This window comes from Mesoplodon bidens (genome assembly GCF_964165515.1).
Source record: "Mesoplodon bidens genome assembly, chromosome: 6".
Taxonomy (NCBI): domain Eukaryota; kingdom Metazoa; phylum Chordata; class Mammalia; order Artiodactyla; family Ziphiidae; genus Mesoplodon; species Mesoplodon bidens.
The window spans coordinates 44,816,875-44,839,777 of record NC_138162.1 but is presented as its reverse complement, the minus strand read 5'-3'; the positions used below and the strand labels follow the sequence as shown (position 1 = coordinate 44,839,777).

Genomic DNA, 22,903 nt, shown 5'->3' with positions numbered 1-22,903 from the left:
GCCACAACTACTGAGCCTGTGCTCTAGAGCCCGCGAGCTGCAACTACTGAAGCCTGCGCACCTACAGCCTGTGCTCCGCAACAAGAGGAGTCACCACAATGAGAAGCCCATGCACCGCAACAAAGAGTAGCCCCCCGCTCGCCACAACTAGAGAAAGCCGGCGCACAGAAACAAAGACCCAATGCAGCCAAAAATTAAATAAATGAATAAGTAAATAAATTTATATATATATAAAATGTTTATTATCATATGTTCTGAGCATTTGAGACCCTGCAAATTCTGGTCACAGCAGACCGTTCAATCCCCTTTCCCTACCAATCTGCACAGTGGATGTGACTGCTTCATCCAGAGGGTCTCATCCTGTGCTGCTCAGACACTGCTGGTCCACAAGCCCTCAACTGAAGCACTGGAACTTTACTTTTACCTCTAGCATGCTTGTTCCCAAATTGTAAAAAGAGTAGGCAGACTGTCATATTTTCAACAAAGCTTTCATTGGGAGACAATACCCTAAAATTACCCATAGAGATGGCATGTTGCTTTCTGAAATCTGTACAATTTTTGATGTCTAATCATCTTTCCCTCTTAAGGACAAAGGTCATCTTTTTAAAGCTGAACTATGCTGCCACCTTTAATGCCCACATGTACACTCTTCTCAGAATTACCAGCAGGGGGAGTGCCTGCATAAAGCAGGGATCTCAGCACTCTCTCTCAAGGGGACAGTTATTTGTTCCAGGATTCATAATCCAGTGACACTATGGGTTTTTTTGTTTTTGATTTTTTTTATAATTACCAGAAGCGCAGAAGATGGGAGCATCTCAGCACGCACAGTTCTTCATCCATACTTGTCATAGCACAGCCCAGGCTTGCTATGATTATCAAAATGAATTTTCTGTGATTTGCAGGGATCTATATTCTAGTTACAGATTAGAATACCTGAGTTACCTGGATTCCAAATTGGTGATGATTCCTATTCATGCTTCATTTCCCTCCTGGTAGCCTATGCAGAACAGAAGCATCACAATGCTCTAGGGCACAGACTCTAGAGCCAGGCTGCCTAGATTCAAATCCAGCCTCTGTCACTTGCTAGCTGTGTGATCCTGGGTAAAATGCTTAATCACTCTGTGCCTCAGTTCCCTCATCTGTAAAATGGGAACAACCACGACACCTATCTCCTAAGTTGTTGTGAAGATTAAATGAGTCAATGTGCACAAGTACTGAGAACAGTGTCTGGTCCACAGTGAATAAATACTGTATGTGATTTCGCTACTCCTATTCCTCTGCAGTTATCAATCATCCTGGAGCATCACAGACAAGGAAAAGAGGAAGCAGATGCTGAATCTGTCATCTTGAAAGCAGCTCAGCAAAGGAGACCTTGTCAATGGATTCTACTCTACTTGGAGTCAAAGCTTTCAGCAATGGCCACAGGAGGGGAAGAGGCAATGCAAAATTCAAAATAGAAAGGATTACTTATTTATCCTAGATTTCATGTTCAGAAACTCAGGGTTGTTAAAACCCAGAAGAAAATATATGGCTCTAATAACTGCTGATGGTTCATAAATAGCCACACAGGGGACCCCACATTATTGAGATTGTCACTGATGGAGGACCTTGACAGTGCCCAGAAATACTGACCTGCCACCTGAAAGAGTCTACCCATACATTACAAATATTCTTCACAACACGATTTCCACATTCCCTGCAATAAGAACACTTTCTCACCTCTATCATTTCTACAAATGTCTACCCTTATTACCTGAGTTCATTTTTATGAATTTCCACTATTTTTCTTTCCAGCTTCTGTGACTGCTTGGGGAAAATCTCGAACTCACTGATGTAATTCTCAGGATGCTCATCAGGATCATAGTCACCGAGCTCAGCTGTAACCAGAAAAAATAAAGAGAAAAAGAAAGGTTAAAAACAACAAGAGCAGTGTCCTTGTCCCCGCACTGAACCACAGCCTACCCCTGCCTCTTCAGGAGACCTTCCAACATTAGCAGCAATATGGCAACTTCTGTCAAGCCAGAAAGATAAACGTTTGGGTTGCTTTGGCTGTGTGGCTAACAGGGTCTTCGTGCTGTGGCCAGGTGTCAGGCCTGAGCCTCTGAGGTGGGAGAGCCGAGTTCAGGACATTGGTCCACCAGAGACCTCCCAGCTCCAGGTAACATCAATCAGCAAGAACTCTCCCAGAGACCTCCATCTCAACACTAAATCCCAGCTCCACTAATGACCAGCAAGCTCCAGTTCTGGACACCCCATGCCAAACAATTAGCAAGACAGGAACACAACCCCACCCATTAGCAGAGAGTGCCGAAAATCATAGTAAGTTCACAGACAGCCCAAAACACACCACCGGAAATGGTCCTGCCCACCAGAAAGACAAGATCCAGCTGCATCCACCAGAACACAGGCACTAGTCCCCTCCACCAGGAAGCCTACACAACCCACTGAACCAAGCTTACCCACTGGGGGCACACACCAAAAATAATGGGAACTACGAACCTGCAGCCTGTGAAAAGGAGACCCCAAGCACAGTAAGTTAAGCAAGAGAAGACAGAGAAATACACAGCTGATGAAGGAGCAAAGTAAAAACCCATCAGACCAAACAAATGAAGAGGAAATAGGCAGTCTACCTGAAAAAGAATTCAGAGTAATAATAGTAAAGATGATCCCAAATCTTGGAAACAGAATAGAGAAAATACAAGAAATGTTTAACAAGGATCTAGAAGAACTAAAGAGCAAACAAACAATGATGAACAACACAATAAATGAAATTTAAAATTGTCTAGAAGGAATCAATAGCAGAATAACTGAGGCAGAAGAATGGATAAGTGATCTGGAAAATAAAATAGTGGAAATAACTACCACAGACCAGAATAAAGAGAAAAGAATGAAAAGAATTGAGGACAGTCTCAGTGACCCCTGGGACAACATTAAACACACCAACATTCGAATTATAGGGGTCCCAGAAGAAGAAGAGAAAAACAAAGGGACTGAGAAAGTATTTGCAGAGATTATAGTTGAAAACTTCCCTAATATGGGAAAGGAAATAGTCAATCAAGTCCAGGAAGCAAAGAGAGTTCCATACAGGATAAATCCAAGGAGAAACATGCCAAGACACATATTAGTCAAACTATCAAAAATTAAATACAAAGAAAAAATATTAAAAGCAGATTTTATAATATTTATATCATAAAATTAAATATTATATAATTTTTATAATATAAATTATATTATATTTTTAATATAAAAATATTAAAAGGGAAAAACAACAAATAACATACAAGGGAATCCCCATAAGGTTAACAGCTGATCTTTCAGCAGAAACTCGGCAACCCAGAAGGGAGTGGCAGGACATATTTAAAGTGATGAAAGGGAAAAATCTACAACCAAGATTACTCTACCCAGCAAGGATCTCATTCAGATTTGACGGAGAAATTAAAACCTTTACAGACAAGAAAAAGCTAAGAGAATTCAGCACCACCAAACTAGCTTTACAAAAAATGCTAAAGGAACTTCTCCAGAAGAAGAGAAGGAAAGACCTACAAGAGAAGGCAAAGACCTACAATAACAAACCAAAAACAATTAAGAAAATGGTAATAGGAACATACATATTGATAATTACCTTAAATATAAATGGATTAAATGTTCCAACCAAAAGACCAATGTCTGGCTGAATGGATACAAAAACAAGACCCATATATATGCTGTCTACAAGAGACCCACTTCAGATCTAGGGACACATAAAGACTGAAAGTGAGGGGATAGAAAAAGATATTCCATGCAAATGGAAATCAAAAGAAAGCTGGAGTAGCAATTCTTGTATCAGACAAAATAGACTTTAAAATAAAGACTATTACAAGAGACAAAGAAGGATACTACATAATGATCAAGGGATCAATCCAAGAAGAAGATATAACAATAGTAAATATTTATGCACTCAACATAGGAGCACATCAATACATAAGGCAAATGCTAACAGCCATAAAAGGGGAAATGGACAGTAACACAATCATAATAGCGAACTTTAACATCCCACTTTCACCAATGAATAGATCATCCAAAATGAAAATAAATAAGTAAACACAAGCTTTAAATGATACATTAAACAAGATGGACTTAATTGATATTTATAGGACATTCCATCCAAAAACAACAGAATACACTTTCTTCTCAAGTGTTCATGGCATATTCTCCAGGATAGATCATACCTTGGGTCACAAATGAAGCCTTGGTAAATTTAAGAAAATTTAAGTCGTATCAAGTATCTTTTCCGGCCACAACACGATGAGACTAGATATCAATTACAGGAAAAAAAAAAACTGTAAAAAATACAAACACATGGAGGGTAAACAATACACTACTAAATAACCAAGAAATCACTGAAGAAGTCAAAGAGGAAATGAAAAAATACCTAGAAACAAATGACAGTGAAAACACGACGGCTCAAAACCTATGGGATGCAGCAAAAGCAGTTCTAAGAGGGAAGTTTATAGCAATACAATCCTACCTCAAGAAACATCTCACAACAACAACCTAACCTTACACATAAAGCAAGTAGAGAAAGAAGAACAAAAAAAACCCCAAAGTGAGCAGAAGGAAAGAAATCATAAACATCAGATCGGAAATAAATGAAAAAGAAATGAAGGAAACAATAGCAAAAATCAATAAAACTAACAGCTGGTTCTTTGAGAAGATAAACAAAATTGATAAACCATCAGCCAGACTCATCAAGAAAAAAAGCGAGAAGACTCAAATCAACAGAATTAGAAATGAAAAAGGAGAAGTAACAACTGACACTGCAGAACTACAAAGGATCATGAGAGATTACTACAAGCAACTCTATGCCAATAAAATGGACAACCTGGAAGAAATGGACAAATCCTTTGAAAAGCACAACCTTCTGAGACTGAACCAGGAAGAAGTATAAAACATAAACAGACCAATCACAAGCACTGAAATTGAAACTGTGATTAAAAATCTTCCAACAGACAAAAGCCCAGGACCAGATAGCTTCACAGGTGAATTCTATCAAACATTTACAGAAGAGCTAACACCTATCCTTCTCAAACTCTTCCAAAATATAGCAGAGGGAGGAACACTCCCAAACTCATTCTAAGAGGCCATCATCACCCTGACACCAAAACCAGACAAAGATGTCACAAAGAAAGAAAACTACAGGCCAATATCACTGATGAACACAGATGCAAAAATCCTCAACAAAATACTAGCAAACAGAATCCAACAGCTAACTAAAAGGATCATACACCATGATCAAGTGGGGTTTATTCCAGGAATGCAAGGGTTCTTCAATATATGCAAATCAATCAATGTGATACACCATATTAACAAGTTGAAGGATAAAAACCATATGATAATCTCAATAGATGCAGGAAAAGCTTTTGACAGAATTCAACACCCATTTATGATTAAAAAAACTCTCCAGAAAGTAGGCACAGAGGGAACTTACCTCAACATAATAAAGGCCATATGTGATAAACCCACAGCCAACATTGTTCTCAATGGTGAAACTGAAACCATTTCCACTAAGATCAGGAACAAGGCAAGGTTGCCCACTCTTACCACTATTATTCAACATAGTTTTGGAAGTTTTAGTCACAGCAATCAGAGAAGAAAAGAAATAAAAGGAATCCAAATCAGAAAAGAAGACGTAAAACTGTCACTGTTTGCAGATGACATGATACTATACATAGAGAATCCTAAAGATGCTACCAGAAAACTAATAGAGCTAATCAATGGATTTGGTAAAGTAGCAGGATACAAAATTAATGCACAGAAATCTCTTGCATTCCTATACATTAATGATAAAAAACCTGAAAGAGAAATTAGTGAAACACTCCCATTTACCACTGCAACAAAAAGAATAAAATACCTAGGAATAAACCTACCTAAGGAGACAAAAGAGCTGTATGCAGAAAACTATAAGACATTGATGAAAGAAATTAAAGATGATACAAACAGATGGAGAGATAGACCATGTTCTTGGATTGGAAGAATCAACATTGTGAAAATGACTATACTACCCAAAGCAATCTGCAGATTCAGTGCAATCCCTATCAAACTACCAATGGCATTTTTCACAGAACTAGAAAAAATTTTTTCACAATTTGTATGGAAACACAAAAGACCCTGAATAGCCAAAGCAATCTTGAGGGGAAAAAATGGAGCTGGAGGAATAAGACTCCCGGAATACAGACTATACTACAAAGTTACAGTAATCAAGATAGTATGGTACTGGCACAGAAACAGAAATATAGATCAATGGAACAGGATAGAAAGCCCAGGGATAAACCTAAGCACATATGGCCACCTTATCTTTGACAAAGGAGACAAGAATATACAATGGAGAAAAAACAGCCTCTTCAATAAGTGGTGCTGGGAAAACTGGACAGCTACACGTAAAAGAATGAAATTAGAACACTTCCTAACAACATACACAAAAATAAGCTCAAAATGGATTAAAGAGCTAAATGTAAGGCCAGACACTATAAAACTCTTAGAGGTATACACCGATGTGTATAAAATTGATGACTAATAAGAACCTGCTGTATAAAAAAATACATAAAATAAAATTCCAAAAATAAAAAAACTCTTAGAGGAAAACATAGGCAGAAGACTCTGACATAAATCACAGCAAGATCCTTCTTGACCCACCTCCTAGAGAAATGGAAATAAAAACAAAAATAAACAAATGGGACCTAATGAAACTTCAAAGCTTTTGCACAGCAAAAGAAACCATAAACAAGACGAAAAGAGAACCCTCAGAATGGGAGAAAATATTTGCAAACAAAGCAACTGACAAAGGATTAATCTCCAAAATATACAAGCAGCTCATGAAGCTCAATATCAAAAAAGCAAACAAACCAATCCAAAAATGGGCAAAAGACCTAATTAGACATTTCTCCAAAGAAGATATACAGATTGCCAACAAACACATGAAAGGATGCTCAATATCACTAATCATTAGCTCAATGTAAATCAAAACTACAATGAGGTGTCACCTCACACCGGTCAGAATGGCCATCATCAAAAAATCTACAAACAATAAATGCTGGAGAGGGTGTGGAGAAAGGGAACCCTCTTGCACTGTTGTTGGGAATGTAAATTGATACAGCCACTATGAAGAACAGTATGGAGGTTCCTTAAAAAACTACAAATAGAACTACCATATGACCCAGCAATCCCACTACTGGGCATAAACCCTGAGAAAACCATAATTCAAAAAGAGTCATGGACCGCAATGTGTATTGCAGCACTATTTACAATAGCCAGGACACGGAAGCAACCTAAGTGTCCACTGACAGATGAATGGATAAAGAAGATGTGGCACATATATACAATGGAATATTACTGAGCTATAAAAAGAAACAAAATTGAGTTATTTTTAGTGAGGTGGATGGACCCTGAGTCTGTCATACAGAGTGTTAAGTCAGAAGGAGAAAAACAAACACCGTATGCTAACACATATATATGGAATCAAAAAAAAAAAAAAGGTTCTGAAGAATCTAGAGGCAGGACAAGAATAAAGACGCAGATGTAGAGAATGGACTTGAGGACACGGGGAGGGGGAAGGGTAAGCTGGGACGAAGTGAGAGAGTATCACTGATATATATACGTTACCAAATGTAAAATAGATAGTGGGAAGAAGCTGCATAGCACAGCTTGGTGCTTTGTGACCTAGAGGGTCACACCACCTAGAGGGGTGGGATAGGGAGGGTGGGAGGGAGATGCAAGAGGGAGGGGATATGGGGATATATGTATACGTATAGCTGATTCACTTTGTTATATAGCAGAAACTAACAGAACACTGTAAAGCAATTATGCTCCAATAAAGATGTTAAAAAAACCCAAAAAACAAGAGCAGGGTGTACACGGAATGGCTCCCACCACCCAAAAGAAGATCATGGAACAAGCTCACCCAACGAAATGTGTTTGTATCCATGGAAAGACCACAGCCTGAGTGTCTAGAAGGTCACATTCTAGTTCAGATTTAGCTGTGTGTGCTTGGGCACTTGCCGAACTCTCTGGGTCTCATTTTCTTCATCTATACAATAAAGGAGTTTAAATCATTGTTTTTCAAAGAGGCACTATTAGCATTTGGGGAAATGAACAAGAAATAAACAATTCTCTATTGTTTCAGACCTTCCAAGGCATGGTAAGACATTTAGCACCCCTACCCTTCAGGTACTAAGTGCTGGTGGCACATCCAGATATTATGACCACCAAAAATGCCTCCCAATGCTTCCAAATGCTCCCCACAATAGGAGGTGTTACCACCTGTAGTTGGAAACCACTGGGTGTTCCTCAAGTTTCCTTTCACAGTTAATTTTCTGAGTTGAGGAATTCCCTGGCTGGAGCTGCTCGCCCTGATATTTGTGCAGGTGTGGCTCAATCAATGAAAAATCATAACATAAATGTACCCAAGAGGATTGTACTTTAAAATAAATGGATTGCTCTTCAAATTAGAGTGTGTATCAAAGTATGGCTGAGCATCCCAGATTAAAGTTGTTGCCAGGTTCTAATATAGGGTACGTCCAGAGGGTCTTTAAGGGTAAAAAGAAATGCCTGCACATCTCTGAGCACCCAGAGGGTCTATGAGAAGATGGACCTAGGATATGCATGGAGCAGAGCCTGAAGCAGCAAAGGTGATGCTCTTGCAGTGGGAATACTTTGTCCTGATTCCACAAGCTTGCTAAGGGAAATGAGCCAGAAGGGGGAAGGATCTCAGGCAGAAATGGCCCAGGAAAGTAGATTAAAGATGGTGGGAAAATGGTACTGAGGAACTTGATCACCAACATGACTTTGAAGTAGATAGAAATCAATATGCCTTAAGCACATCTGCAAAATCACATCCAACTCAGTAATCTGTATCTACTCTCCCTCATTGTTGAATCATGTAATGACTGTAAAAGGATAAAACTGGGAGGAAAGCAAAGCTCTTTAAAGCTTCTTAATAGAGCTCAAATTACAGAGTTCTGAAAACAACTTAAAATGTATACCACAGGAGGAAGGACTTATTATTATTATTATTTTTTTCCTTTTTGTGGTATGCGGGCCTCTCACTGCTGTGGCCTCTCCCGTTGCGGAGCACAGGCTCCGGATGCGCAGGCCCAGCGGCCATGGCTCACGGGCCCAGCCGCTCCGCGGCATATGGGATCCTCCCAGACCGGGGCACGAACCCGTATCCCCTGCATCGGCAGGCGGACTCTCAACCACTGCGCCACCAGGGAGGCCCCCAGGAAGGACTTATTTTAAGTAAAATAAGACCCAAAATGCCATCAGCCATAGAGGGGAAACTGATTAATTTGATCATATCAAAATAAAAATATTTCTGTTCATTAAAGGACATCATAGTCAAAATAATAGGTAAGTTGAAATAACATATTTGCAAAATCTAAATCTGACAAAGGCTAATATCTAGAATAAAGAAAGAACCCCTACAAATGTATAAGTACATGGGCAGGAATTCCAATAGGAAAATGGTCAAGGAATATCAACAGCCAATTCATAGAAGGGGAAACCCAAAGGCCTCATGTATGGAGAGCTGCCCAAACTCATCAGTAATGAGAGCTGTGCAAACCAAAACTAGAAGATGTCACTTTACACCTATGAGATTAACAAAAAGTTTAGGAAGCCGGATGATTCTATGTGTTGGCAGGGACATGAAGAAATAGAAGTACTTGTACACGTCCAGAGATTCTTGGTGCAGGCGGCTCTTCTAGAGAGCAAGCTGGGAGTAGTTAGCCTAATATTATTACCCAGCAATCCATTTCTGGGCGTATATTCTAAAAACTCTAGGTGCAAAAAAAGATATGGGGCAACTTGGGTGTTCATTATTGCTGGGAGCAGTAAATAGCACATGGGCAATGCACCCTACTGGATACTCTGTAGCAATTAAAAGCAACAAAATAGATGTATACCCAGAAACGTGAATAGATTCCTCAGTGTTCTGAGCATAAAAAGGAAGGATTAAATGAGTTCTATAGCCCCATTTAATTTATGAAACTTAAGAGTATATACACACAAGACAATACTAATCATTTTATAAGGATGTATGCCAAGTCAAAGATATACATGAACCCAGTTGTTGCCTTTAGGAACAGAAATGGAGAATAATGAAAAAAGGGAAATCAATCAATCAATAGATGGGACCAGTGATGAAAAGTGAGCCACAAACTGGTGATTAACTCAATCTAAGTTTCAAAAGAAACACACATAACACACCTACACATACACGCAAACACACACACATACACATGCCCCTGTGAGCTGGCTATGGACCCCAAAATTTAGGGGATGGTATAACCCAGTGCCTGCTTTTCCACAGGGCATGGACCACTGATATTAAACTAGGCCATGTCCGATGCAATGTCACCTTGCACAGTTGACAGGTGGCGTTGTTTGTGCTTGTTTTGGGTGGGCATTTCTCTTTCCAGGAAAACTTGTCAATGGCCTTGTACTGCTAAACACAGCAAATAAGTAGCCTGGCAAATGCCAGCAAACTAGAGAAGAAATGCCATGGAAACTGCACAGGGTTGCTGACAAGGTAAATGTCGACGTCTCCCCCATCACATGCCCAGCTTTCTTGTTCCTTAAAGCTTGTCTTTAACTCTGACTTCCCGTGAAGCAAAAGGCCGTTTATAAATGATTAAGGACCTCTGACTTCAAATTTTGTTTTCCATAGAGGAGTTGGGTAAGGAGCCTGTGTTTCTCTCTCCCACATGTGACGATGAGGGTAAAGTTACAACAAATAACATACAGTACATGGGATGGCTTGTGAGAATTTAAATTAAGGTTACATTAAATTAAAATTAAAGAGAATTTAATTGTCAGCAAAATCCAGGAGTTGAAGCAAAAGGATGAGTGTGATCAGGTGATGGTAAGTACAAAGGGCAAGCATGACAATGGCATTTCCCCTGGTTTGGAGAGGACTCACTCCAAAAGAACTTGAGATACAGGACGTTACAGCCCCAGGGTCAACTCCTTTGGGAACCTTCCCTGACTACCCTTGCTGAGTGGGGGGCCCTCCTGGGTTCAGAGCAGGGACCCTGTGTGTCCCTCTGTTTAGACATTAACACATCATCACAGCTTCCTGTTTACTTGTCTGTCCCCTTCCCCCCACAGGGACTTCACAGTGCACTGGCCTGCCACCTAGGAGCTCTTCAATAAATGTTGAGAGAACACATGACAAATACATGGATGAGGTAGTGAAACAACCACTCTTTCCCAAGTATAGAAATAAAGCATACATTGGTGCAATTTAGGCAAGCGCCCTAGTTCACTTAACATATTTAGTGGAGAACTTACTGTGCGCCAGACACGGGGATACTGCAGTGAAAAAGACCCCAGGGTTCCATTTCCATGGAATTTAGATCCTACTTAAGGGGCAACGTATAATAAGCCCCCAAACAACTCAACAAGATAATTTCAAATATAAGTGCTTAAAAGACAACAGAACAGAGGCATGAGAAGAATGATGTGCAGAGAGAGGCTACTTTAGTAGTCCAGGAAGACTTCTCAGAGGAAGTGACATCTGAACGGAGTTCTGAATATCAAGACGGAGCCACAGACCCACAGGGATTGGACACGCCAGGCAGGGGAGATAAGAACAGTAATCCTGCCATATTGCTGTTTTGTAGAAGGAACAGGAAAGATATTTGTATCAAGAAAGAACATAAATAGGTTCCTAGGGTTTCGTGTGTTTGTTTTGCAATTGGTATTATGAAGACAATGCAAAGCATGTATTGAATATGCTCATTGTATGCAGTGGGTACAGGTGGCAAAACTCTGGGTGGCTGCCTGTTTTATACACTCAATATTCTGAAGCTTAAAACATGCTCCTTCAAAGAGTGTTAGCAAACAAGGGGCCAGTAAAAAGTCACATGTCCTCTGTTTTCTAATCATTTACTCCACGTTCCCTATCACTCTCTGTAAGCATAAGCAGTTCTGACAAAGCAGATCTTTATCTGCATTTGTAATGACCTCTAGAGCTGCTGTAATACCACCCCGAGCATCAGAGAACTTGATGAATCCAGCTTTTACTGGATTTGCTACAAATGGTCCATGGACACTGCTGCGTTTTAGAGCTGAAAGGTTTTCTTGAGGTCTGTGAGTTCACTTCCAACTCTGCTCTCTCGACGGCATCTGTGAGTATGGTCAGTGATAACAGCAACGAGGGATAAAATAGGTTCCTGATCATCTGGATGGAGGCTTTGTGGCTTTATTTCAAACATAAAACAGGATGGAGAGTTTTCCCATTACAGATCCATATTGAGCTTGTCCTTGGACAACTGACCATGATTCACTAACGCCTAAATGCGTCCTGAAATCCTCATATGCCGGTCTGTTGCTTGGATTAGTATCGATTCGCTTTTCCCTCATGGAAGACAGTGCACCCTAACTAGGAACGTGCAGTCTTCACAGGGAAGAAGAACTATGGGGTTTGAACCTTCCTTAGCTCTATATACGAAAGGCAGCTTTCAGAAGCACACACTCCACCTTGGGGCAGATGGAAGGACTATTTGCCATCAGGCTATCACTGTCATTCTAACTTTAAACTTGAGTATCTCCAAGGGTTTTAACACCACTGCCAAAATCTGCTGAGCGGCACTAGGTTCCTCCCAGCGGATGTGGGAAAAGCAACACAGATAGACTTCAGAATTCTCAGAGAGCACACACACCTGGAAACAGGGTCCTAGGAACTATTTCACAGCACAGAGCATCCCATGGGGACAGTGGTGAGTGACAGTGAAACCCCCAGGAGAATGATGGGTGTCTCTCTTAAGCTGTGAATGAAGGTTGGAATTGTGAGCAGACAGACGATTGTCATGATCCACTTATGACCCCATCATAAGCTCCTTCATTATTTCAGATCCTTTATAAGGGTGACATGCTCACTTGGTAATCTCTCTCTCTCCCCTTGTCCTCACCTGCTTCCTTCCTTCTCCCCTCCAGCCCTCCTCTCTTCTCCTAGTTCCCCTCTCCACCCTCCCCTTCTCTCATAAACATGTCATCAGCATTCATGCTACAAATGGCTGGAACACCTGACTCCCTCCAAGCAGGCCCTGCTGCCAGCTGCCTCCCAGCTGACCCAGGGGAACAGAACATCTGAGTCGCTCTTCACTTGGGTCCTGGGCCCGTCCCCATGACGATGCTCTGCCTTGGGCTCTGGAGACAGCCTTCTCTCAAACACTTTTTTCTTACAGGTCAAAACATCCAGAAGCTTACCCTGGGTCCTCTATGCTTGCTGCTTCCCAATGCCCCACCTTCTGGGGCTTGTTCAACCCTAAGAATGAGTCTCATGAAATTGTCACACAAGTATGACCACCTCATTCAATATATGAAGACACCGAAGCTTAAAGAGTTTAAATCATTTGTCTATGGTGAAATAACCAGGAAATGGGAATTCAGGTTCAAACTGCAGAATGACAGGCTGTGAGCCTGGTGATCTCCTCACCATATTCCGTGACTAGAAAAGCTGAAGCATTAGACACAGTGCACATATATACACATACTACTCATGTGAATACATATGTATAAATGCTTTGATATTTCACTTCAAAGGTTTGAAAGGACACCTCTTTGACACCTACCTTCCTGGACATAGATTCCCCGCTCAATATACCCATCACGCCCCACACCTGGTGGTCGGAGCTCAGAGCACAGAACACCCCATATCCCTTCAGAGCTTCTTATAAAGTCAAGCATTCCAGCCCCTTTGAAACAGAGAGTCTGAGCTCTACCTCGGGGCCTTGAGGACCTCTGTTCTTGCAGAGGCCCCTGTGACCACTGCAGCCCAGCCTTCCACCAGGACCCCAGAGGCTTGGGAGGGAAGGGGAGGCGGGGGTCCATTGCTAAGTACCCAGCCCTGCCTGGCCTCAAACCATGACACGGGCTGGATGGGCACAGGCTGGGGAGGAGGGAGTCTCTAAACAGCCAAAGCTCTACCGTCCAGTACAATGGTGGGGATGGGCAGCCGTGGCCACACTTACCTTGGACGATACAGGCACCCAGGTAGGCAGCATCTGAAAAGGAGCACAGCAGTCGACCGTGGAAAACATCTCTTTTAATCTGCAGGTACAAAAGGTACCTGCAATGCAAAAGGAGAAAGAGTCGCCCTAAGTTTTGGCCGAGGCCTGGAAGAAGTGGAAGGATTGCTCATGCTTCATGCACCTGGGTCACCAGAGTCCTACCCAAGCCCCTCAGAGGGCAAGGAGAGGAAAACTGGGAGGAGCCCCCAGAGTTCAGAAAACCTGAAGTGTCTGCAGCAGCTTCCAGAGCTGTGTGGCTGGCCCTTTCCAAAGAGATACAGGAAGGATGGAGGAGAGCCACAGGGCCTAGCAGCCACCGTCCCGGGCAGAAAGTCCCACACAAGGACAACCACAGCCACTGTCACCACCACCAGCACCTCAGCTACAGGCTGCCCGAGCTCTCTGTGTAATGAGGACTCAGGAATCGGACTCAGTCTACAGAGACTAGTCCCGGGGGCAGACAGACTCATGTTAATCAATCTCAAGAAGACTTGGTTATGAGGCCAGAAAGCCAACTTATTCACAGCACGAACGGTCATCTGTTTAGTGTCCTCTCCGCTTCTCCAGGGATGGCAAACAGATGGCCTCAGGGCCAGACAAACCTGTTACTGAGTGAAACAGGCTGTGGTAAGGGGGTCGGGAAGCAGAACAGAGGGTGCTGGCTCCCACGAAGGGGTCAGCTGCTGTGCAGCTCCAGCGTCACGGCAATGGGTTTAGAAGTGAAATCCTTTGAATTTTAAATGTTGCAGCAAACTCTATTTTTGAAAACACTGGAGTGCCAAACGAAAAATACGCGTGGGCCTGATTCAGCTGGGGATGGCGGGTGGGGGGGTGGTGGTGTCAGTTTACCACCCCTGGCTCAGGCTCATCTTGTCACTGTCCCCTCTGTTCCTCTACGCTGATCACGCCCTCTTCAGATCTCCTCCTATGTCTTTGCAGGACTGATTCTTTCATTGAAGGCTCAGGCCTGGAGTTTATTGTTTCTGACTAACTTTATAGGTGTGTGAAGATTCTTTCTGTTTATTTTGAAGTTTAAGTCGCAGAGACCAAACTTTTTTTCTTCTCTCCAGGTTCTTGAGGCCAGGTGGGGAGTACCACCCAATCGGTCCCAGTCACTACCTCCAGGGCTCAAACAATCTGATCTTTACTCAGCCTGTGAGCAGCCTCATGCACAACCTCGCTCAGAGCGCATAACTAAGGTGCTCAGATCACTCAGGTGCTGGCGGCGCACCCCCCCTCCCCACATCCCCGAGCGCTGGAGCTCACCATCCCTGGACACACAGATGCACTGAAGGGTTCAGTGGCTCCCTGGTGCTTCCACTCGATGAATCTTTATCTCACACCCGCTTTATGCCATGACAGCGCTAGGCACTGGGCACACGATGGAGGTTCAAACGACACTCTCTGTCCCCAACTTTGTATGGAATTGTGTGCAGGACATAAAGGTAGTCCCTAATAAATTCCTTATCTGGAGTTAGTGTACATTTTGTCACAGGAACAGTATTACACTGGCCATCAAGGACCCAGAGTATCTCCTTAAACTGGTGCCTCTCACACTTTAGTGAGCTCGTGAATTACCCGGAGATGCTGTTAGAATGTGGATTCTGGTTCAGTAGGTCTGGGTGGGGCCCAAGAGTCCATATTTCTAATAAGCTCCCCAGTGATGCTGAGCTGCAGGCCCATGGGCCACACTTGAGAAATAAGGTTCTAAACCAGAGGTTCTCAGCCTGACTGCATGTTAGAATCACCTGGAGGAGCTTTTAAACAATACCAACGTGGACCCTACCCTAGACCCAATTAAATCAGAATCTAGGTCCTCACAAAAATGTGTATATGAGTGCTCTTGGCAGCATTCTTCATAATAGCTAAACCAAATGCCCATCAACTGATGAAAGGATAAAAGAAAGTGGTGTATCCATACAATGGAATATTATTCAGCCATAAAAGGAATGAAGTACCTACTGATGCATGCTACAACATGGAAGAACCTTGAAAAGATTAAGCTAAGGGAAAAGTCAGATATAAAAGGCCACATATGGGCTTCCCTGGTGGCGCAGTGGTTGAGGGTCTGCCTGCCGATGCAGGGGACACGGGTTCGTGCCCCCGTCCGGGAAGATCCCACATGCCACGGAGCGGCTGGGCCCATGAGCCATGGCTGCTGAGCCTGCGCGTCCGGAGCCTGTGCCCCGCAACAGGAGAGGCCATAACAGTGAGAGGCCCACGTACCGCAAAAAAAAAAAAAAAAGGCCACATATTATATGATTCCATTTGTATAAAATTTCAGAATAGACAAACCTACAGAGACAAAAACATAGCTTAGTAGCTGCCAGGGGCTGGGGGGAGTGGGGAATGGGGAAAGACTGCTTGAATACTAGGTTTCCTACTGCAGTGATAAAAATGTTCTGGAAGGAGATCACGGTGATGGTGGCACAACTTTAAGAACATACTAAACCCACTGAATTGTACACTCTAATATCTGCCTAAAGAAACTAATACTTTTGAAAATCCAACTGCCTTAGAGTAATACTTTTGAAAGTAATGGTTAGAGTAATGGTTCTTAAAATTTGACATGCTTTAAAATTACCTGGAGGGCTTGTGAACATACAGATTGCAGGGCCCCATCCCAGGTCTGGGGCAGGGGCCAAGTTCCCAAGTGATGCTGTTGCTGCTAACCCAGGGACGTGACTTTGAGGACCATGGCCCTAGATCATTCACAATACCAAGGTCACACAAATACTTGAGATGATAAGATCTTTCCTTTCTTAAAGAATGTGAACTACCTGGCTAAATGCCATCAAGTTTCTTTTCTACGTGCTGCACGTATGCATTGAACAAAGAGCATTCCTTTCCACGTTTTGGTGAGTTTAGTAGTGGAAAACAGTTTCAAATAAATATTTACTGATGAATAAGACATTTGGGTTCTGATCCCATAACTCAGAAATTGAGTTTGACAAAAGCTTCCTGAGAAAAGAAAATCCGCTTTCACAACAGCTGAGTTGGGGTCCTTGCTCATATTAGTGAACTCTAGAGATAATCATGGATTATTATGGATTCCACATAATCCACTGAGCCTTACAAATGGCTTCAGGTTCAGATACTCATTTTTAAATATAATAGCCACCAAAATAATAATAATAATAATGCATTTTCCTTCAGTCTCACCCCTCCCTGCATGAAAGAATTAAGCAACAAAAACACAAGAGGATCTGGAGCATACATTATTATGCCAACATTCATGATATGCTTCTCTATCTAACATGAATTTAAAGGTGGTTCTTACTAAAAAATTTAAAACCAACATGCTTTTACTACATTCAATTATATATAGCATTTACAAATGCCTCAGAAATCTAAAGGACTGTAAGGTGACTGTGTAAATGGAGAGATAAAAGGATTAAAAAAATGATTTCAAATATCCTTTTTGGTGAGTATTTTTGTTGTTTTGCTCTTTTAAAACTGCTTTTTTCTCAATGTTTCTTTACCCCTTAGCCTGGTCATGAATGTGATCTTAGCTTCTCATTTATTAAATTCTTAAATTTTAGATTAATCTTATGATAAAATAACTTATCAAACAATAAAAACCAAATTCTTTCAAGATAGGGTTTAAATCATAAGTACCTGAGTCATTCCATAGTTTGTAGATTCCTTTTGAACTCTAAGGACTGTGCTGACTCAGAAAAGCCCATTTCTACCTGTATTGTCTTAATTTCCTTTGGAGACATAAAAATGTTTGCAATGTCGCACAATTCATACCTTAGTTATTCAGACAAATGCAGGAAAGTGCTAGCAAATTTAACTGAGAGGGATTTAACTAAAACTTTGTACCCTTTTACTTTCAAATGGGACTTTTCTCAACATCACCAACAAAAGACCCATCCTTAATTTATATTGTGACACATATTCAATTTTTATCCTCTGGACAAGATTTTAAAGAAAACAAGTGACAAAAGTGAGCTATTTTGGCCCCTGATGAAATAATGCCTGGCATTAGTATTTGATTTGATCTTCCTAATTACAGTGTTAGCACCCAGAGGGTAGGACAAATATCTTTATTTACTTATTTAGGTGGCTCATATAGCCCTTGCAGACAGCAGGAACTGAGGAAGTACTTAACAAATAAATGAATAAATTTTTCAAGCCAAAAGCAGGCCGAAGCCACATACCATTTGATTCCATCTATATGAAATGTCTAAAACAGGGAAATCCATAGAGATAGAAAGTAGATGAGTGGTTTCCAGGGTCTGGGGGATGGGAGAGTGGATAGTGACTGCTAATGGGTATAGGCTTTCTTTTTGGGGTGATAAGAAATGTTCTGGAACTAGATAATGGTGATGGTTGCCTTACATTGTGAATGTACTTAATGCTACAGAATTGTACACTTTGAAATGGTGAAAAAAATTTATGTTAGGTGAATTTTACCTTAATTAAAAAAAAAAAAAAAAAAGCAGGCCAGATTGCAAAACACCAACCACTACTTACAATGTCCATCACCTCCTTTCCCACGCATACCCTGCCCCGTCCCCAAGCACAAACCTCCACCAACAGCTGTGCACAAATTACTAACAGAGAATGGCTCCCTTCCAACATCACCTTGTGTCACTATGGTGGAGCTTTACCAGACCCTCGTGGATAATGAGAGAGCACAATACCCTAGAACCCAGCACGTGACTCTGCACGTGATGATCAGAGTCAACTGCCTTTGCTTCTCTGCTGCATTCGGACCCACGCAGATTATTCTGAGAGATGACCAGACACAATGACATTTTTCGGTCACCAGATCAGAGGCTCATTAAGAGCTAAGCACACATGGGCTCTTCTCCATCCACCGAGTTGGCCCTCTCGGGACCCTGCTCAGTGGCATTGGCCAAGGCTGTTCACGGAAGCCAAACCCCCAGAAGGTGGACTATTTGCACGTGGCCCTGGCCCAAGAACCAGAAAAATGCAGAGAGTTGGGCTGAGAAGAGTCTACAAGGAGAGGGAAGCCGGCTCCGCGGTCGGTCATTTAGCAAGTGGAATGTGGGATGACAAAAAAGTTCATCATTCTGTCAAGGGATCTTTTCCCTTCAGAAAAGCTTAGATCCAAAAGACAGGTCCCAGGGGCTGCACTAGCTATGAATTTGCCCATATCCTAAATGCAGTCATCTTCTATTTATTTTTAGCATCCCACTGTCAGGTGTTTTCAGAGAGCACCTCCTCCTTAAACCCACTGCTTTTTTGTGCAGTTAATTACAGTCCCAATGACAATGGTTTGAAAAGTCCCAAGACAATTAAGTGTAAGAGAAACATTCCAAGCCAAATGCTGAGCTGAGCGCCTGCTTGGTGGAGACACTCCGCTCTAGACAAGAGTAAAACTCAGAGGCCCTGGCTGCTTCAAGGGGCACGTTAAACATACAAATAAACAAACAAACAAAATACCTGGTGAGCTCTTCTTTAATCTTCAAGGGTTCGTGTGGGTAGAATTTCACTCTAAAGCACATGGTGTATGGTGGATGAGCTGAAACGTCATAAAGAAAAAGCATGAGAAAAGCAGCAAAAGACCATGGACTCAAACACACACAGGAGAGTCAGCCATGAAGCCTTCCAGCTTAGCCTGGGGGGAGGGGCAGGGGGATTTTCTGAAAGAACAGATATTATGCCCAAGAAAAGGAAGCAACAGTGACAACAAAACTCAATGGAAATCGGGCTTCCCTGGTGGCGCAGTGGTTGAGAGTCCGCCTGCCGATGCAGGGGACACGGGTTCGTGCCCCGGTCTGGGAGGATCCCACATGCCGCGGAGCGGTTGGGCCCGTGAGCCATGGCCGTTGGGCCTGCGCGTCCGGAGCCTGTGCTCCGCAACGGGAGAGGCCACAACAGTGAGAGGCCCGCATACAGCAAAAAAAAAAAAAAAAAAAAAAAAAAAAAAAAAAAAAACCTCAATGGAAATGCTTGACAAGACACCTAAAGCAAACTCAGGATACAGGCAATCTAGTCAGTCAGCACAGCTTTCCATGTCATGGCTCTTTCCTTCTCTCCAGGTCACAGATTCAAATAACATTTTCTCTTCCATTCTTCCCACTCTCTTCTGACAGATAAATTGTTCATAAGTACCACTCAGGTTTTTGGCCTAGTGAAATATTTTTTTAGCCTGTGAGGTGGAAAAATGTCACTGCACATGACTAGATTTCCCAAAGTGATGGTGCCGTTGCCCTAAAATCAGGATTTTAAAAATGGAGTCGCCATGCACAGATCCTACTTCATATAATTTTAGGATTATTTTAGTGTTATCTATCAATGAGGCAGTTGCTTGCATGAAAAGAAACACTTTTATAACTTCCTGCTTTGTCTAAATCAGGATAGCACTATGCAGGCTGAAATTCTGGTTGAGGTTCATTGATTCCGGAATGTTCTAATTGCATTAAAACTTCCAGAACTCAATAGCCAGTCAAGGGGATTCTATAGGATTTCTTTTAATTATAAGACCACTGTTGACTTGCAATATTAATCTAATAAATGCACACAAGTGCAGTAAGATGCATTCAGATTTCAGTTAGTAAATAAAATGAGCATCTTAAAATCAAAGAAATACGATGGTTAGTATGATTATTTCTATGGATCTGACATACCCGCTCATTATTTGTCTCTGTATCAGTATGGCTGCTTGGGATCAGCTCTGAGACTACATCCAAATGTGAATATGAAACAGCACCCTATTCTGTCTCAAATCTTCTTTCATAATCAGCAGGGGTTAAATCACCAGCCAATTCTACAACATCTGGGGCTATTCTGTATGTAGACAAATCCTTTATGTAGAAAGAACTATCGGCATCAAAAATGAATGTATAATGAGGATAATTTAATATGGAAAACAATTATTTAAAATAGTTTGAAAGAAAGTATACAAATCCCAGAAAAACATAGCAGCATCTTACTGGATACTTCACCAGAGAAAAACTGATCAAAAATACACACACACACACACACACACACACACACAGATGTCAGAACCCTCCACTTAATGCTCCACTTCCCCACCAGAAACTAGCAAATTTCTTAACTGAGTTGGGTGCTTCTAACCTGACCCTGTGTTCCCTAGATTTAAGAAAGGGAACATTTTTCTGGAGCACTAGGAGAAAATGGACACCTCTTATACAGCAAAGAAACAATGAAGAAAAGTACAAATGATTCTTAAGTCATTCATCTTTCACGATATCCTGAAACTCAATTTTGATTCAAAATATTTTATCTTTATACGTTCCCCAGATTTCTTTCAACTGTTTAAATCATCATCTCAAAAGAATGAAAACTAATAGTTTTTTTTTATTATAAAACCTCTGGAGTGTCCTTAATAGAAACGTTGAGACAGTTTTTATAAGAGCAACAGAGTAAAAAAAAAGAAAATAGCATAAAAGAGAAAGACTTTTTCTCCTTTCTTTCTTTCTCCTTTCTTTTATTAAAGTCCTCAAAATTAAGGCATGTTTAAGCACAACCAATGAAGCTAGATAGACAGATGATAGATAGATGATAGATAGGTAGATAGATGGATATTGATAGACAGACAGATGGATGAGCCGCCCCCTCTTACTTTCCTTCACTTTGTCTCTATTCCTGCCCCTTCTGTCCCTCAGGTCCCCACCCCACCCAAAACTCTCCAACCACTGTTAACAACCACTTCATCTCTATGCTTCCCCACTTTTGCCATCCTCACACAAACTATATGCCAACATGATTATATATGTAATATTTAAAATATAATCTATTCTCACAAAACAAGTTCATACTATGTATTGAATATGTTTTTCTTGCTTTTCTCATTTAACTCTCTAGCCTGCCCATCCATCTAGGGCAGTAGATACAGATCTAACTCATTGTCCATAATAACTGCATAATGGTTCATATAATACATTAGAATTTACTCAACTATTCTTTTTTAATCATCATTCAGGTTGTTCCCACATTACAATACAAGCAACTCTATCATGTATATAATATATATATTATATATAATAATAATGTATATTATATATATATCATTAAATGCATGTATTTTTATTCCATGTATCATTAACTATTTCATATATTATTAAATATATATATTTTAATAGAGACTCCGAATATTTGAATTTTGGGGAATAAAATCAGCTGACCGAAGGCAAACAGAGGAAAGGAGGATCACAGAAGGCAGACCCAAATGAGAGCTGTCATTTTCTCTTCTACCTGGTCAGCATATCTGCTTGCCATGCCCTAGGCTGGCTTCAATAGGAATCTGGGCTCATCGGATAGGATACAAATTAGGACTTGCATTCCTCCTAAGGGATCAAGCAGTGAGGCTCAGAGGTGGCTCCCCAGGCGGCCACCTTTCAATACCCTGACTGTAGGAAGCCCTATCACCCAGCCATCCTTGTTCCAAGACCTGAGGCTCCAGAATGATCTAATGCTTCTCCCACATGGAGAGCCCTTCCACCATTTGAAGACAGAACTTATGGTTCTTCTGAGTCTTCTCTAAAATAAACATCCCCAGTTCTTTTAACTGTTCCTCATATGAAACAGTTTTGAGTGCCCTCACCCTGGGTGTATTCTTCCCTCCTCTGTGTTTCCTCAAGCACAGGGCTCCAGGGGTTGCCAGAGCTGCTCAAGTGAGGGGACCATCACTGGCCTCGCTTTGGACATAATTGTTGCTCACCCTCAACAGCCTCATCTCAATGTTGACTCCCTCTGAATCTACAAAAGACCAACAGCTGGAATTCTTTTCATATATGCTATTGCTAAGCCATACAGAAAAAAGTCACTAAGCATCTTGCCATTTGCTAGGATGTGATCATGGAAGAAACTAATACAAGGTACTAGTGATATGCTCACCACTAGACCCCTTATCAGAG

The 22,903-nt window shown here is 41.6% G+C and overlaps 1 protein-coding gene across 1 annotated transcript in view; it reads right to left on the bottom strand.

Annotated features, from left to right (window-relative positions):
• Positions 1–22,903, bottom strand: part of FRMD3 (FERM domain containing 3) — a 312,880-nt gene that overhangs the window by 87,644 nt on the left and 202,333 nt on the right. Inside the window, exons 4-6 of the mRNA XM_081236436.1 lie at positions 19,464–19,542; positions 14,010–14,107; positions 1,754–1,877 (exon numbers count right to left, since the gene is read on the bottom strand). Of these exons, the coding sequence (XP_081092562.1) occupies positions 1,754–1,877; positions 14,010–14,107; positions 19,464–19,542 (301 nt within the window). The remainder of the gene's footprint in view (positions 1–1,753; positions 1,878–14,009; positions 14,108–19,463; positions 19,543–22,903) is intronic.